Here is an 18,759-nt window from a genome sequence, read left to right as displayed (position 1 = left end):
ACTAACTTTGAAGCCACAGGGTCAAATGGCAGGGAGGGGAAGATACAGTACTTAGTAAAACAGAGCGAGAAAGAGAAAAGAGTGTTGACTCCAGCAAAGGGCTCTTCTGCACGGCAACAGCGGGGCTGGCGTTTGTGGAGAGGCAGGGATGCGTAACCGTCATTAAGCATAACATCCGAGCTGAGTTGTGTTTTTCTGAAGAGATTAAAGAGAGGTGTAGAATATAAAAAGTGATGTTTGAATCAGGGCCGTCTTAGACTTGAGGGAAATGGGGACTGATTGTGAAAAGCTTTCCGTCTATCTGCTTCTCAGTGTTAGAGGCGTCACTACAGACCCTGGTTAGATTTCAGGCTGTATCACAACGTGTTTGGGTGTCCCACAGGGCGGCGCACTAAGGTTTAAAAACTCTAAGGTTGAAAAAAGTTTTGGTTGGAGGATTCTGCATTTCCTGCTTATTTCCTTCTGTTTCTGTGAATCTTCCAACTGGGATTTCTTGAAATTGAAAACCTGGGAATTTTGGGGAAGTTACCAGAATTTTGCAACCCTACCCATCACACACTCCCGTCTCTGAGCTGTGAGCTATTTTTCCTGTAACGGCAGGTCTTTGCTTCTCGCCCACCTTACGGTCCCAGCACGACGGTACCTCTCACCAACGTTCTCGCTCATGCTCACATTGTGTCTGCAGAGGTGTGAGTTACATAAAACCAATGTGTTTTTCTCCTCTGCGGTTCCTCTGACCTGCCCTCTTGCCTCCTCCCACCTCCCCTTGCCTCACCCTCATCAGTCTTTTTGTGAGCCCCTCTGGGCAGAACTGTAGGGGGACGCTGGCCCAGAAAATAGGTCACACCTTGGTGGTCTTCTCACCTCGACAGTATCAGAAAAACACTCTCGACTTCCTCCGGAGAGGGCTCAACACTTCCCCTGTGTGTCTGTCCAGCTGCTTGTCAGCCCAACACACACAGTACACAAACACAGAATACAACACATAGAGAACACAGAACATATCACACACAACCCAACACAGAACACACACACATAACACAGAACACTTTCTGTTTTGAAAAGATCAAGACCACATCTCTCTGGCTGACTAGCTGGCAGGGTAATTAGGAGATTGAATGTTCTCGTTAACAGTACGTTCCTGTCAGGATAATGTGGGCTGTTTGATTATGCAAAAGCATATTAGGGCCAGAGTGAAGAGTCAGGCTAGTCGTCAGGCCTAATGACATGCCATTCCTCTGTGTGAGAGAGGGTGGGAAGGGGAGGGGAGGGGAGAGAGGAGCAGCCATCTCTGGTGTCAGGCCCTGGGCATGGACGAGTCTCTGTCAGGCAGAGATGGGTGTGTTCATTAGAGAGAGAGAGACTGCACTGTAATTACATCAATGCTCTAAAAGAGGCATAGACACACTGACTCCACTTGTTGCTTTAATTGCACACTGTAATGATGCTGGTATTAGTTAAATTGTTAGAGAAATGCACCGGTATACTGAGTAAATCAGTGGAAGTCCTAATCGGTGTATTTGAACACCATTTTAACATATTAACAGATTGGCTCGGAAAGTCACAGTAAAACAACAAATGCAAATGTTCTTGCAATGAGTATTGATTGGATATGAACATGACAGTGAGAAGGATAGTTTCCAACCCCCCACAAAATGTCAAGGCTCAATTTGAGTGTCTGAAAATATTTTGATACCTTCACTCATGCATTCAAGTGGCCGAAGCTGAACCATACATTAAAAGAAAAGGTTCTTGGAGTATCCTTTAGGGGTTCTTCAAATTGAAACTGTGGGGAAACCCTATAAGTTCAAAGAACCCCCTTAATGGGTCCTCGAAAAACCTTTTTGAATAACTTTTTGGGTTGATTATTTAACCACCCCCCTTTGTGTAAATGTGATATATTTTTTTATATATTTTTAATTAAATTAGCTAAAAAAAAAAAAAAATGTTTTTGCTTTGTTATTATTTGGTATTGTTTCTAGATTGATGAGGGAAAAAACAATATAATACATTTTAGAATAAGGCTGTAACGTAACAAAATGTGGAAAAAGTCAAGGGGTCTGAATACAGACACAAAAAATGAGCAGTTCAGTCATCAGCACCCAGTACAGCTAGCCTTCAACATATTCTTATAGCCTACACATTCTTACCTCATTGTTGATTGATATCCATCGAATTGTGTCCATTTTCTGTTTCAGAAAGATTGCCATAAATATGTAAAGATAGATAGTATCATCATAAAACAATATCAATTTAGATCATACAAACCTTACCTTAAATTGAGGAGATCTTTACATTTTTCAGTTAAGTACCTGCAACTGCTGTCCTTTAAAATCCAAATGTTTCAGTTGGGCAGTTAGGTTCCTGCAAGAACCCCCACCAACTAAGGAGGTTCCTCGTTGAACCCCACCTCCTATGGGGTTCTTGGAAGAACCTTTTGGGGTCCATTTTCAGTGCCAAGAACCCTAAGATTCTTTGAAGAACTTTGCAGATCTTAGAAGAACCGTTGTTGAACCCTTCATTTTTAGAGTGTAGCAACTGGTAACTTCTGGGGCCAGAAGAAAATACAGGGGACACATTACGGAACCACACCTCCCAGAGAGCAATGCTGTAAAGCTCTAAAGAAGCTGGTCTCTCCCCAGAGTAAAGCCGTTGACATCCCCTCCACTACACCCAGCTGAGATAGTCTCCCCACGCTAAATGGAAATATGGCAATATGGCACAGAGAGCCTCCACCAAGTGGAGCTCACTCGCTGCTGCTAACTCAATTAAGAGGCATGCACAACTGGGCCTGATCGAAACGATAGTGAGCGTTTTAAGGCGCCCTAATTATTTAATTTCAGTAAATTATTGTGCCGCCCCCCCCCCCCCCCTGTCAGTATATCGACAGTGTGACCGGCCCAGCCCCCGGCCCAGCACAGCGTGTGTGTGTGCTGATAATTAGGCGAGTGAAGGCTCAGCGTGGAAGAGAGGACCTCCCGCCTACCCTAACCTCTCACAAGATACAGTGTGTGTGAGTGAGTGATTGCATATGTGTGTGTGTGTGCACATACATGTGTGTGTGTGCACATACATGCGTGTCTATCTATGTGTATGTGCGTATGCACGCATCTTCACAAGTGTACCTCGCTCTCACTCTCTTTCTCTCTCTGTATAAATGGGAAGGCTGTTTGTCTCTCTCTCTGTGTCTCTCCCTCTCTCTCTCTGTATAAATGGGAGGCTGTTTGTCTCTCTCTCTGTGTCTCTCTCTCTACCTTTCTCTCTCTGTGTAAATGGGAAGGCTGTTTGTCTCGCTCTGTGTCTCTCCCTGTCTCTCTCTCTCCCTCTCTCTCTCTGTATAAATGGGAAGGCTGTTTGTCTCTCTCTGTGTCTCTCTCTCCCTCTCTCTATCTCTCTGTATAAATGGGAAGGCTATTTGTCTCTCTCTGTGTCTCTCTCTCTCCCTCTCTCTCTCTGTATAAATGGGAGGCTGTTTGTCTCTCTCTGTCTCTCTCTCTCCCTCTCTCTATCTCTCTGTATAAATGGGAAGGCTATTTGTCTCTCTCTGTGTCTCTCTCTCCCTCTTTCTCTCCCTCTCTATCTCTCTGTATAAATGGGAAGGCTATGTAAGTCAGATCCCAGAGCGTGTCGATAGAACACTAGAACACTGTGATGATCTCCTGTGGAGCAGCCTCTGGGTTCAACTAGCTTAGTCTGGGATGACAGTAAGTGACATGTTTCCTCTGTGTGCCCACAGGCTTCCCGGCGACGGCGTACGGACCAGTGGCGGCAGCGGCGGTGGCAGCAGCGCGTGGCTCAGGTAGGGGGGCCCGAGGAAAAGGCGGCTACATGGCATACCCGCAGAACACAGGACCAGGTAAACTCTGCTCTGTCCGTGTTCTGTGTGGCTGCTGCTCCCTCCAGCTTCTCCCGCTCCTCTGCTTCTCCTTAGCACACCCATGGAAACATGCTTTATGTAGTCCACACACATTGGAGCCCTCAACACTTCTTCCCCAATCCTAACACTTTGTCTAAGAATGACTCGCCAAAATATTTGGGTGTTTAGGACATAAAGTAGCTCAATCGATTTCGACCAAATTAGAAATGAGTGGCTGAATTCAACTTTTGTGTAGTTCTTCATTGGCGATGTGATGCGATATGTCTGCCTTAGCCTTCGGTGACTAACACTGCTCCTCCAACCATAAAACCTGGAGACATCCACTCACTGTACACACACATAGCACTGATTGGTTAGCTAACAATGTACACACACACACTTCTCCCTGTTTCTCACTCGTCATTGATTCACCAGTCAGCTACATTAACAGATCTGGCTCTGTCCTTCTCAATAACACTAAAGCAATCAATAGCACTGAATAACAACCTTGGTGTCTGAAATTGACAGGCAGCATCCAAGCTCTAGGGAAGACTGGTTTTCTTAATCGGACTCAGGTCATCTGTCTCTGAGTTCTACAGTACCTCCCGTTGGTGGAGCCTCTGATATATGTGCTCGTGGTCCTGCAGTATGATCATGTGAATGTAAGCCTCAAAGTCCTGATGGAAACGGTTTGGAACTATATCCTGACCCATCAATACACTCAAGCGCGTTCACCCACACACACACCCATTCACTTCAGCGCAGGGAACACAGGAAGCCAGTCAGATGTTCTTTCTCTCCAATCAGGCCTCTTCAAAACAAGCAATCTGCCAGAGAATGAGGAAGTTTGAGATGCAGGGGGCCCATCATGTACTGCTGTCAGATTGTAACACAACTCTGGGTTGTCTGATAGGGGATGTATAAGGGGGAGGTGAGGACAGAGGTGTAGTGAGGTAAATGTTGACCTCACAGGTCTGCTGCAGACTAGGTAATGAGGAGCCATAGGGGACTGTCTCAGCTCTGAGGTTCCAGACACCTGCAGCCCCGTAGTTTACTGCACACATTTTACATTTACATTTGAGTCATTTAGCAGATGCTCTTATCCAGAGGGACTTACAGGAGCAACTAGGGGTAAGGGCCTTACTCAAGGGCACATTGACAGATTTTTCACCTCGTCAGCTTGGGGATTCGAACCAGCGATCTTTAGGTTACTGGCCCAACGCTCTTAACCACTATGTTTCCTGTAACACGCACGCACACACACACACACACACACATGGTAGATAAACAGGGTTGGGTGCTGAGGAAGACGCAGCATGTTTAAACGTGACCTTCGTCTCAGCTAATCTCCCGCCCGTCTCCTCTCCGAGCTGCAGCGCCGTGCTGTGCCGGGGTGGACGGGTGCATCTCATTACCGCCCCGCCGCGCTCCTATTTACCCATACGCTTAACATCCCACCGAGCGAGCCTTATACCCCTGCCTCTGTCTTCTCTTCGCCACGTGGCTGGCTGCTCACTGGCGTCCCTGCCTGCTCCGCAGAGAGCCAAGGGTAAGTGAAAGACAGTCCCCTATCTCCAACACGGGGCTGTGTCACCCTTTTCTCCTCTCTGGCTCTGACAGCCCACGGCTTAATTACAGCGGACAGATGGACACCGCGCTCACATGACCTCCCTCTCCATGACAGGACAGTGCTGCTGCTGATGACGGAGGGGGTTTGTACTCCTCCGTGAGGCCCTTTTATTTACTCTCTGACTAAAGTAATCCCTAGGACTGGCCTCGCTATCACGCCATAACAATTTAGCCCTGAATGACAAGAGTGGAGTCAGAATGTTACTCCATGTCTCCCTTCCCAGTGTTTGTCCTTCTGTGCGAATGTAATAGATGAGGAGCCTCTATTACGGAGGTCATCTGAGAAAATATTAGAGGATGGACATATCGAATAGGGATGGCTGTTTGACAGTCACTGATGAATGACAAATCCTGGAGAAGTTATTGCTTTGTTGGTTTATTACTGGGATATAATCCATAGAGTTTATCAGTGAGGAGACAAAAGCAGTTGTTATTGATGGATTCTCTGTGGCCCTGTCATTCCTATGGACAGAGTGATTGATCAGGAAATCTAGGGTCTGGTGCACTCTGACTCGCGCCTCTGATCCTCCAATAGAAGGAGATCACTCATCGGAGTGCTGTCTTTTAGATTGCCTCGTCATCACTTTGGTCCTTATTGGAGGTGTGCAGGTGTGCTTTTCAACTTGTTGCTTTAGTTTCAAACAGTATTCTATGGGAGATTTCCACAGCCCCATAACTCTGCATTACAGAGTAGCAAATAAACATCCTGCAATACAATACCTTTGAATGCAGAGTGGCAATATTGTTTCTGTTGCATCAGCCCCATCATGCACCTCTCTCCTAGAACTGAGGAGCTGCGTGAATGTCATGTCAGCCTGGGGTTTAGGTCTTGTTGCCCTTCCCCTCTGATCTCCCCTCCTCCATCGCCTCGGTCCCACTCAACAGAGATATTTCTGCCTGCTCTGTCTCTCCTTCGGGCCCTTTCAGCTCCCTCCAGAGGAATGAGCTCTTATTATGTGCATCGGAAATGAGTGGGATGTTTCAGAGTCTCAGATGAGATGGCCGCTTCTTTTCTCAAGGCCTCCGCCTGTAAACCTGGATCGTGCATCGATCGCCATGGAATTTCTGCTGCCGAGCTCATTAGGGCCGAGAATGCTCTTTTGAGCTTTTATCTTCTTTTTTTATTTTTTATTCTTTATGTTTTGCTTACTCTACCTCTTAACTGTTAACTCTCTATCTCTCTCTCTTTCCCTCTCTGCCTCTCTCTCTCTCTCTCTCTCTTTCTCTCTCGCTCTCGCTCTCCGCTCTCGGTCGGCATCTCAAGCTCCTCCTGTAGTCTCTGCTCTTTTCCCTTCTCTCTCTCTCTCTCCTCTCGTCTCTCTTCTCTGCTCTCGCATTTTCTGCCTCCCCTTCTAATCTCTCATCCTACCCTTTCTCTACTATCGAACCTGTCTCTCTCCTGTCTCTCTCCCTGTCTCTCTCCCTGACCTCTCTCCCTGTCTCTCTTTCTGTCTCTCTCTCCTGTCTCATATAACAGTATAAACAACATTCCCTGTCTCCTCCCCCGTCTCTCTCTCTCTCGCTTAACCTTTCTCTGTCTATCTCTCTCTCTACCTTTTCTGTTTCGCATCTCATCACTCTCCTTGCAGACACGTATCCCTGTCTCGCATCTTCCTTCGCTCATAACGATTTTCCTGTTTCGCTCATCTCTTCTCTCTACCTTTCCTGTCTCGCTCTCCTCTCTCTCACCTTTCCCTGTCTGCTCTTTCGTTCTTCTCTCTACCTCTTTGCCTGTTTCGCTCTCGTCTCTCACTACTTTTCCTGTCTCTCGCTCTTCTCTCTCTCTCTACTTTCCTCTCTCTCTTACTCTTTCCTGTCTAACTCTCTCAGCCTCCACTTCTCTCTCTACTTTCTGTCTCGCTCAGCGTTCTCTCTGCACTTTCCCCTTTCTCTCTCTTTCCTCTTCTCTACCTTTCCCGTGTCTTGTCTCTCTTCTACATTTCCCTGTCTTCTCTCTCTCTCTACCTTCCCCTGTCTCTCTCCTAATCTCTAAACTCTGTACGCTGGTCTTCTCTTTCCTCTCTCTACTCTTATCCTGTTCTTCTCTCTCTCTCTACCTTTCCTGTTCTACTCGTCTCCTCCCTTTTACCTGTTGCTCTTCTACTTTCACTGCTTCTTCCCTGTTCTGTCCTCTCTCTCTCTCTACTTTCCCTGTCCTTCTCTTCTCTGATTAGCCTTTCCTGTTCTTCTCTCTCTCTCTCTAACCTTTCCTGTTCTTCCTCTCTCTCTCTCTAACTCTTCTCTGTTCTTCTCTCTCTTCTCAGACGTTCTCCCTGTTCTCTTTTCTCGTTCTCTTGTCTACTTCCGCTTGTTCCTGCTCCTCTTCCTCTACTTTCCATGGTTCTTCTTTCTTCTCTCTCTTTCTCCACTTTAGACCCTGTTGCTTCTCGTATCTCTGCTCTACCTGGTTCCGTGTTCTTCCTCTTGTCTTGTACTTTTTCCTGTTCTTATCTGTATTTCTAACCTTTCTGTTTTCTCCTCTCTCTCTACCTTTCCCTGTCCTGCTCTCTCTCTCTACCTTTCCCTGTCATTCTCTCACCCCTCTTTTTTCTTCTCTGTCTGCCACACCCTCCCTCCCCTGTGAGTAAGTGGATGTCAGTAAGACTCAGTGGGAGCGGATCAGTCTCGTCAGCTGAAGAGACTCATTACATGTCCGGTTCTCCTGGCCAACAGTCCCTTGGTACACAATAAGTGCATTGTGCTGAAGGTTAACGTGGCTTTAGTTCCCTCCAATATTATTTCTGGAATAAGCACATCTCTCAGGGCCTTTTCTATGGCCAATCAATGCTGTCTTTAGGCCCCCAGTGACCTGTGAAACACTGAGGATATGCTTTAATGTGACCTTTCCCACTGCACAGTGCACAGTATAATGCTTTGGTAGTCATATTTCTATGCCTGAAATGGACCCCATACTGTATAATAGTGCTATTAAGCAGCACCTGCTAGTGTAACATGTTGTTTTCTGAGGGAATTAAACAGTGAAATAGGTTTAAAATGTCCCTGCTTTCACAAGCAGGGATGTGTTGTTTTCAACATACACAATTTACACTCTGCAACATTGTTTTTGAAAGAAAGGCACATTTTCTGTCCATTAAAATAACATAAAATTGATCAGAAATACAGTGTAGACATTGGTAATGTTGTAAATGACTATTGCAGCTGGAAACAGCTGATTTTTAATGGAATATCTACATAGGCGTACAGAGGCCTATTATCAGCAACCATCACTCCTGTGTTCCAATGGTACGTTGTGTTAGCTAATCCAAGTTTATAATTTGAAAAGGCTAATTGATCATTAAAACCCTTTTGCAATTATGTTAGCACAGCTTCCGTCGCTTCCGGCGACAGTACCCAGTCCGGAGCTTCCGGCGACAGTACCCAGTCCGGAGCTTCCGGCGACAGTACCCAGTCCGGAGCTTCCGGCGACAGTACCCAGTCCGGAGCTTCCGGCGACGTTTCACAGTCCGGAACCTCCTACGACGGGCCACAGTCCAGAACCTCCTACGACGGGCCACAGTCCGGAACCTCCACGACGATCCCCAGTCCGGGGCCTCCGACGACGATCCCCAGTCCGTGGCCTCCGGCGACGGTCCCCAGTCCGGAGCCTCCGGCGACGGTCCCCAGTCCGGGACCTCCGGCGACGGTCCCCAGCCCGGGGCCTCCGGCGACGGTCCCCAGCCCGGGGTCTCCGGCGAGGGTCCCCAGTCCGGAGCCTCCGGCGAGGGTCCCCAGTCCGGGGCCTCCGGCGACGGTCCCCAGCCCCCCCTCCCCAGTTCGGAGCCTCCGGCGATGAGCAACGGTTCAGCTCTATAAAGGCGGAGGGACCAGTGTAAAGATGGGGGGCGGCGTCCAGAACCAGAGCCGCCACCGAGGGTAGATGCCCACCCGGACCCTCCCCTATAAGTTCAGTTTCCGCACCTTTGGGGGGGGGGGGGTACTGTCACGCCCTGACCTTAGTTATCTATGTTTTCTTTATTTTTGGCAGGTCAGGGTGTGACGAGGGTGGGTATGCGTGTTTTGTCTTGTCTAGGGTTTTTGTAGATCTAGTTTTTTTTGTAAGTCTAGGTAATTGTAGGTCTATGGTGACCTGAATTGGTTCCCAATCAGAGGCAGCTGTTTATTGTTGTCTCTGATTGGGGATCCTATTTAGGTTGTCATTTTCCCTTTTGGTTTGGTGGGTTCTTTTCTATGTGTAGTTGCCTGTTAGCACTCTTTGTATAGCTTCACGTTCGTTTTGTTACTTTGTTAGTTTGTTTTGTGTTCCTTCTTCATTAAAAGAAGAATGTATGCATATCACGCTGCGCCTTGGTCTCCTCAATACGACGAACGTGACATTATTTCAGCTTTTATTTCTTTCCACATTCCCAGTGGGTCAGAAGTTTACATACACTCAATTGGTATTTGATAGCATTGCCTTTAAATTGTTTAACTTGGGGCAAACGTTTCGGGTAGCCTTCCACAAGCTTCTTCCCACAATAAGTTGGGTGAATTTTGTCCCATTCCTCCCGACAGAGCTAGTGTAACAGTCAGGTTTGTATGCCTCCTTGCTCGCACACGCTTTTTGAGTTCTGCCAACACATTTTCTATAGGATTGAGGTCAGGGCTTTGTGATGGCCACTCCAATACCTTGACTATGTTGTCCTTAAGCCATTTTGCCACAACTTTGGAAGTATGCTTGGGGTCATTGTCCATTTGGAAGACCCATTTGCGACCAAACTTTAACTTCCTGACTGATGTCTTGAGATGTTGCTTCAATATATCCACATAATTGTCCTCCCTCATGATGCCATCTATTTTGTGAAGTGCACCAGTCCCTCCTGCAGCAAATCACCCCCACAACATGATGCTGCCACCCCCATGCTGCACGGTTGGGATGGTGTTCTTCAGCTTGCAAGCATCCCCCTTTTTCCTCCAAATAGAAACGACGGTCATTATGGCCAAACAGTTCTATTTTTGTTTCATCAGACCAGAGGACATTTCTCCAAAAAGTACGATCTTTGTCCCCATGTGCAGTTGCAAACCATAGTCTGGCTTTTTTATGGTGGTTTTGGAGCAGTGGCTTCTTCCTTGCTGAGCGGCCATTCAGGTTATGTCGATATAGGACTCGTTTTACTGTGGATATAGATACTTTTGTACCTGTTTCCTCCAGCATCTTCACAAGGTCCTTTGCTGTTGTTCTGGGATTGATTTGCACTTTTTGCATCAAAGTATGTTAATCTCTAGGAGACAGAACGTGTCTCCTTCCTGAGCAGTATGACGGCTGCGTGGTCCCATGGTGTTTATACTTGCATAATATTGTTTGTACAGATGAACGTGGTACCTTCAGGCGTTTGGAAATGGCTCCCAAGAAAGAAACCAGACTTGTGGAGGTCTACAATCTTTTTTTCTGAGGTCTTGGCTGATTTCTTTTGATTTTCCCATGATGTCAAGCAAAGAGGCACTGAGTTTGAAGGTAGGCCTTGAAATACATCCACAGTTACACCTCCAATTGACTCAAATGATGTCAATTAGCCTATCAGAAGCTTCTAAAGCCATGACATATTTTTTCTGGAATTTTCCAAGCTGTTTAAAGGCACAGTCGACTTAGTGTATGTAAACTTCTGACCCACTAGAATTGTGATACAGTGAAATAATCTGTAAACAATTGCTGGTAAAAGTACTTGTCATGCACAAAGTAGATGTCCAAAATTACTTGCCAAAACTATAGTTGATTAGCAAGACATTTGTGGAGTGGTTGAAAAACGAGTTCATAATGTCTCCAACATAAGTGTATGTAAACTTTCTACTTCAGCTGTAGATAACATACAATTTTTTCCATTTATGTTTGGTTTGATCATTTCTACCATGTGATTCATATCCCCAGGGAAACTGTTATCCTATGGTTCTATTCTGCCTTAAAGAGAAACAGGAGGTTCTTATGTAGATGGGGTTTTCAGTATTCTCCTCCACTGAACCCTGGCTGTTTTGTTTTCCACTGATGAACCCACAGCTTGCTTGAAGAGGGAAATCATTTGGCACATTTTGACACATTATCTGAGATCATTATCCATTTCCTCCCAACAAGCTCTGTGATCCTGGGAAGTGCCCCAGAGGAGTCTGGGATTGGCTGCGTTCGCTGGGCTAAATTAATCTGGCTCCCCGGGCCCCACGGGTGCTCAGGTCCGTCCGTTCGCCCCAGATGCTGCTCCGCTTAGCTTAGCTCAGCGACGAGCCCAGAAGAGCATCACATGTCCTGGGTATAGCATGCCAAACCAATCCATGTGACAGTGTTTTCCCCCAGTTTGACTGGGGCCCAGGGAGAAGATGTGACACTTTGGGGATGGCAAGGCGTCCCTATCCCCTTCTCGCCTGCTCCTGTCCTGTCCCAGTGCAGTTGCTCACACAGCTGTGGCTGGCAGATGTTCAGGGGTCACTGGGGAGAAGTCCCTGGCGGTTGATCCATGCTGAGCCTCTCCCAATGGGCTTCAGGCAGGCTTGAGTCATGGCCTCACTCACTTTGGTTTCAGTGGAAGTTGGAGCAACTTATGAATATGAATAGCTATACCTTATAAACCACTAGTCACTCATAAACACTCATTAACACTAAACAAAACCCTTGTCAAAATGTGAATGTTGTGTTGTTAGGACAGTATAGGACCAGAACTGTTCTAGTGTTCCATAGATCTCCTGACTCACACCTGCAGGAGGGAAAGTAGCCCAGTCACACATCACATTGTCACATGGCTGATTAGATGCCTGTCATTCACTATCAGACAACATTAAAAACGGTTATTTTCCTGTGATGAGGCACTTTTGGAAGCTATCAGTGTTTGAAAAAGGATTGCGAGAGGAAGAAAGAGAGAAAGAATGAAAGCCTAAAGGAGAACAAAGGCCTGGGTATGGGCTAGCAAATGCAGGAATAAATCATCTGTTAAAATTCATTAGCCAAGCCTCTCTGAGCATAAAATGACAAGACATTAAATATGTATTATTTATGAAATGCCACTGTCTTTGAAAAGGGGGTCTAGTGCTGTTAATTAGTCACCCATTCAGTCATAAAATACTATTTCAAATGGAAAGTGAAAGCTAGTCTCGGCAGCCCAGAAAGCGGCAGTTTTTTATTTTTTTAAATGGCATCGATGGAAATAAAGTAGCTAATTACAGTTGCTGTGAAATTCAAAGCTAATTTGGGAAGCCGTATGACAAGTATATTGACGTCCTCTGCGGTGTGATGTGTGCTTATAGCCACCAAGGAATTCAGAGGGGGCAGGGGAGAGGGAGGGATGATTGGGAGCAAACATTTCTCTAGGTGTGTGAGTGTGCACGCGCCAGTGACAGTGTGTGTGTGTGTGTGCGCACATCTGTGACGGTGTGTGCATGCATGTGTGTGTGTGTATTAATGTGTGTGGGAGTGTTTGTGTGTATTTTGGGGAATTCAGTGTCAGTGTCAGGATAATCACAGACTTGAGCACTCTTAAACACCTCGTCCTCTCTCTAAAGTGGTTGAGGAAATATCCCCTACATTTTACCATGAACATGATAGGCTTCTTTGTCTGTTTTCTTCAAAGAGATGAGTAAAGTAGCAAGTTTCAAGGCAGTGGTTTAGAATCGCTCCTTAGAGGCAGTCATCTGGCAAAGTGGAAATGAGACAGGAGCATATATCTACTTGAAGAAAGCCACCCTCGTGATGCAGTATGCTATGAGAGATGCAGCCTCTCCAACCCTGGGCAGTAAGTTCTGAGCTGGCCGACGAGAGCTGCCCACTCCCACCCCAGCAGCCCCTGGCCAGTGGGAAAGAGGGAGAGAGAGAGGGAGAAGAGAGGGATAATTATCAGTATAAATGGAGCTCGGCGAACGATTCGCACTGCTGGGCCGCCTGATCTGGTCGCCAAGGCAACCTCAACCTGCTAATTTGTTTTGTAGATGAGTAATTACATCCAATTAGACCAGTGTGGGGAGAAAAAGAAAGTCCAAAGAAGGGGCCATTGTTCCAGTTAGATGGTATGAATATTAATAATGGGATGGTCTCAAGCTCATAACAGATATGATCGGTGATCCTGCTGCAGCTGTGGGGGCCTAATGCCCAGCCTACCTGAGACATCACTCTACAGAGATGATGATCTATCGATGCGTGCGTGCGTGTGTGTGTAAGAGTGTGTGCGTGTCCCCTCCACTGACCCCATGTCCAGTTTAAACTCCTCAGTGTAGGGTTCTAGTGCACATCTCTGAGGTAGTGCACAGGTGTCTGAGCATCCACCTTTACCTAACCATGAAAGACCAAGGAAAGACGTATTACACTGGAGCACAAAGTGTCCTCCTCAGTTGAACAGTCACGTACTGTTATTGTAGAAGGCCTTCAGTGCTCTGACTGTCTGTAAAGCATTGTTGTATGGCACTGTTTCTGTCCTCAGTCACCTCAATCAGAATGTAGATTTTTATGTTCCACACTGGTGAGTACTGATAGCCACAATGCATTTATTATCTACAGACCAAAAACTGAGAAAGGGTCTAGGTAATATGTGAATGCTCCTTGCATGTTAAAGTGGTCAGAGAGACATGCAGTATTGTGTTCTATTCTAAGAAAAAAGTCATTGTGCGATATGATATTCCATCCTGGTTTATTATTATTCATTTGTAGTAGTTCCATTGATTGGACCAGATGTTCCTTTAATATAGAAATACAGTACTGTAGTTTATAATGAGCTTTATTCCAAAGCACCACAGGGATTGTATGCATACACACATATACAAGCCCCCGTCCATCCCCCAACAGAAATGCGCTAGTGTAGCGAAATGGGAGAATTAGGCCCTCTCTAACAGCTTGGTAAAAAACATATGTCTGTTAGGATGATCAAAGGAAAGCCATTATTTCTACATCTTTGATGTTCAGCCACTTTTCTTCACTCTCGTTCTGTTTCTCACCTTCGTCCAAGTGAAGTAGCTTAAATCATTTGTTTGCTCTGAAAAGAAAATGAGTTGGGGAAGATAATCAAGCTATTCTGCCTCTCCCAGATGGCAGCTTTGGTCCATAGAAGGGAGCGTTTTCAGTGAGCCTCATTTTATTCATATCCTCTCCCACTGGTGGCACTATCATTAGAAGCAATCTACCTGAACAATAAAAGTAATTTTGCCTGGCTTTATTAGATAAGACCCTCCCGGCAGTGAGAGGCCTCATGCCAGCAGCTGAGGACTAATTGTCCGTGTCAGCGCAAACAAAGCCGCCATGTGTATTTGTTGTGTCTGTGGATGTCGTCTTTGTGTCCTGTCGTTCCCGCTATCCTGGAATTGGCGGAATTATGCAGATTGCAACAGGAAGCTGCCATTGTCGGGGGCCTGGCAGCCGGTACCATACGGATGTGGCACGGGTGGTGTGGCTGGGCCAGGGACAAAGCAGAGCCTCCCCCTCCCTCCCCTCCCTCCGCCTAGCACCTCTCAGCCGTTTAACTAATGGGGGAGATTGTGGCAAGGCCTTTGTAAAGGTCGCTGCTTGTTTGTTGTTAAAGATCTAATTAGGAAGAGGAGAGGAAGCAGAGGAAGCTTGTCTAATTAGAGATGAGCATGGGAAAACCACCTCGGAAACTCAAGGACGGACGGCTATTAGCGTGGATGTCACAAACGGATTAAACACAAGTGTCCCTAGTTTTCTCCTGGTGTCCTTAATGATTAAAGCTGGGCTGAATGCATATCTGCCGTGAAAGTTGCCTGAAGGCATTCCATAGCACATGCAGAAGAAAGGAGGATGGTGGGCAGGGGTAAAGATAAGGAGGTGGAACACTCAGGAAATTTGGTCCCTTATCCTTTTTCCCCAGTCCCGGAAGAGAGCACATCCTTCAGAGAAAAGCAGTGACCCTGTGAAATGCCCTCGTCCATAATTCAACCTGGCCCGTCCTCCTCACAGAGTCCTCATTCCTGTGCTGCAGAGGGAGTGTCTCCCAGGTCATTGGTGTGTGTAAGAGAACGTCCCTGCCTGGGAGTACTGGCTCTGTGGTTAGTGGCATGGCTGTGGTGTGGGGTACAGAGGAGGTGCAGCTGGATTTAATGTCACTGGAGCACGTGCAGAATGCTGAATGGCCACCCGTGTGACAGTCGGTCACAGACAGACAGACAGATATACAGACAGACAGAAAGACAGACAGCAGCCAGCCAGGCAGCCTCCAAAACTGAGATACAGAGATGGACTGAGGGTTGAGTGCAGATCACTGGTGACTCAGCACCTGTCCCTGGGTCCTGTCATATCCTCTCTATCACACTGAGAGGAGACAGCTCTGTCTGACACCACTGGAGTCATAACAGCTCCTTGACATTCTCTCATTTCTAGACTTGTTTGGGAAGACTTGTCTTAGGTTAGAAAGATTTACAGTTGAAGTTGGAAGTTTACATACACCTTAGCCAAATATATTTACTCAGTTTTTCACAATCCCTGACATTTAATCCTAGTAAAAATTATCTGTGTTAGGTCAGTTACGATCACCACTTAATTTTAAGAATGTGAAATGTCAGAATAATAGTAGAGAGAATGATTTATTTCAGCTTTTATTTCTTTCATCACATTCCCAGTGGGTCAGAAGTTTACATACACTCAATTAGTATTTGGTAGCATTGCCTTTAAATTGTTTAACTTGGGTCAATTGTTTCGGGTAGCCTTCCACAAGCTTCCCACAATAAGTGGGTGAATTTTGACCTATTCCTTCTGACAGAGCTGGTGTAACTGAGTCAGGTTTGTAGGCCTCCTTGCTCGCACACGCTTTTTGAGTTCTGCCAACACATTTTCTATAGGATTGAGGTCAGGGCTTTGTGATGGCCACTCCAATACCTTGACTTTGTTGTCCTTAAGCCATTTTACTACAACTTTGGAAGTATGCTTGGGGTCATTGTTCATTTGGATGACCCATTTGCGACCAAGCTTTAACTTCCTGACTGATGTCTTGAGATGTTGCTTCAGTATATCCACATAATTGTCCTACCTCATGAAGCCATCTATTTTGTGAAGTCTACCAGTCCCTCCTGCAGCAAATCACCCCCACAACATGATGCTGCCACCCTCGTGCTTCACGGTTGGGATGGTGTTCTTCAGCTTGCAAGCATCCCCCTTTTTCCTCCAAACATAATGATGGTCATTATGGCCAAACAGTTCTATTTTTGTTTCATCAGACCAGAGGACATTTCTCCAAAAAGTACGATCTTTGTCCCCATGTGCAGTTGCAAACCGTAGTCTGGCTTTTTTATGGCGGTTTTGGAGCAGTGGCTTCTTCCTTGCTGAGCGGCCTTTCAGGTTATGTTGATAAAGGACTCGTTTTACTGTGGATATAGATACTTTTGTACCTGTTTCCTCCAGCATCTTCACAAGGTCCTTTGCTGTTGTTCTGGGATTGATTTGCACTTTTCACCACAAAGTATGTTAATCTCTAGGAGACAGAATGCGTCTCCTTACTGAGCGGTATGGTGGCTGCGTGGTCCCATGGGGTATATACTTGTGTACTATTGTTTGTACAGATGAACGTGGTACCTTCAGGCGTTTGGAAATTGCTCCCAAGGATGAACCAGAATAGTGGAGGTCTACAATTTCTTTTCTGAGGTCTTGGCTGATTTCTTTTGATTTTCCCATGATGTCAAGCAAAGAGACACTGGGTTTGAAGATAGGCCTTGAAATACATCCACAGGTACACCTCCAATTGACTCAAATGATGTCAATTAGCCTATCAGAAGCTTCTAAAGGCATGACATCATTTTGTGGAATTTTCCAAGCTGTTTAAATGCACAGTCCGTACTGTCGGTGAAAGTACGGTTTTATCATTCTTTTTTATTCCTGCATCGACCCATTCACTCATTCATTCCTTTATCTTCCCATTAACGTTGCCCTTCTCTGAGTTCTGCGTTGTCATAATTTTCCTCATTGGTAAAGACTGATCGGTTTTCCGTAGCAGTTGCTTAAGAGAGATGTAAAGGGGTTATTGCGTTATGGAGCTTTGTTCCACGTCTCAGGGTTTACTGTACATGACTGGAAGTCTGCCATTTTAGGAGCCCATTATTTAAGAAGTGGGAATGGAGCCCGAGTAGCGCGCGGTGAAACTGTGAGGCCCTAAAGCGCCGGCTAAGGAACACGCCTGGTGTTTAGATTCCATTTGGCAGCTGCTGACAAGCTCATTATGGCGGTCTAGGTGTGGCACGGCTTTGATCGCCTCTTCAGTTGGAGACTCAAATAAAAAACAAGCACACAGCAGGGAGACCTGCCATGAAAAGAGCCGCTGACGCCAATCTCAGCTTTTCCTTGAGTGGATTAACTCCCCATATTGAAGAGGTGCGAGAGGGAACAATTGCCTTTAATGGCTCTCTTTATAAGAGCAGCTTGTCTCAGATTAAGAGGACAAGCAGTAAATGTCAGCACGTCTTATTGCTGAATGACGATTTCTGAAGCCTTGATAATCCTCCATCTGTGTTGAATGAGGGCCACGTTTGAATGGCCCAATAAGTGTGGAGTGTTTTGGAGCCCTGCCTTTTGTTAATGGTCAGTAAACATGAATGTGTCTCTTTGTTATCCAACCCAAAGAAAATGTCACATGCATAGACCTCAATATGTAGTAGTAGTGGTTCAAAATCAGAGGCATGAAATTAATTATTGATTTGTACGCATTCTACATTTTACTCCCGTTGAATGATGAGTGTTTACATCAGATATGTCCAGTAAGCATTGTAGTTGTCAAATTAAAGCTGTATTGACCTGTGTTTTTAATGATTCTCCAATTTCATCCCTCTCTCTGAATTGCAGGACAATGTGAGGGAATCAGGTTAGATTGATTCATGTATAGGATTTAGAGACAGCCAGTCTACTACCTCAGAAAGCTCCTACTTCACTGTTTGTCTTATGATTGTTACTAGCCAGTTAACCATCCTATTATCTTAGACAGTCAACAATCCTATTATCTTAGACAGTCAAACATTCTATTATCTTAGACAGTCAACCATCCTATTATCTTATTTGACACTCAACCGTCCTATTATCTTAGACAGTCGACAATCCTATTATTGTAGACAGTCAACCATGTAATTCCAGTAAATGGGTTGGGTTCCCTATAGAGGGATGATGCATTACCCTGGTTCCGACAGACTCCTACACCTCAGACACTCAGACTGGCAGCAGGATCTGCTGGGGAGGGAGAGCAGGGAGAGCAGGGAGAGGACACAATGTATCTCAGCCAAATGAACCCCTCATAAGTAGTGTCACACACCAACCACCATGCCATGCTTATGAGTCTGGACATTGACTACTGTGAAACAATGAAACCAAACGTTTTCCA

At 45.9% G+C, this 18,759-nt stretch overlaps 1 protein-coding gene across 1 annotated transcript in view; it reads left to right on the top strand.

Annotated features, from left to right (window-relative positions):
• Positions 1 to 18,759, top strand: part of LOC111980857 (RNA-binding protein Musashi homolog 2) — a 413,930-nt gene that overhangs the window by 380,111 nt on the left and 15,060 nt on the right. The window contains exon 13 of the mRNA XM_070449471.1: positions 3,737 to 3,856. Coding sequence (XP_070305572.1) covers positions 3,737 to 3,856 — 120 coding nt within the window. The remainder of the gene's footprint in view (positions 1 to 3,736; positions 3,857 to 18,759) is intronic.

This window comes from Salvelinus sp. IW2-2015, linkage group LG20 (assembly GCF_002910315.2).
Source record: "Salvelinus sp. IW2-2015 linkage group LG20, ASM291031v2, whole genome shotgun sequence".
NCBI lineage: Eukaryota > Metazoa > Chordata > Actinopteri > Salmoniformes > Salmonidae > Salvelinus > Salvelinus sp. IW2-2015.
The sequence above is the reverse complement of the archived record's forward strand: the minus strand, read 5'-3'. Positions and strand labels throughout refer to the sequence as shown.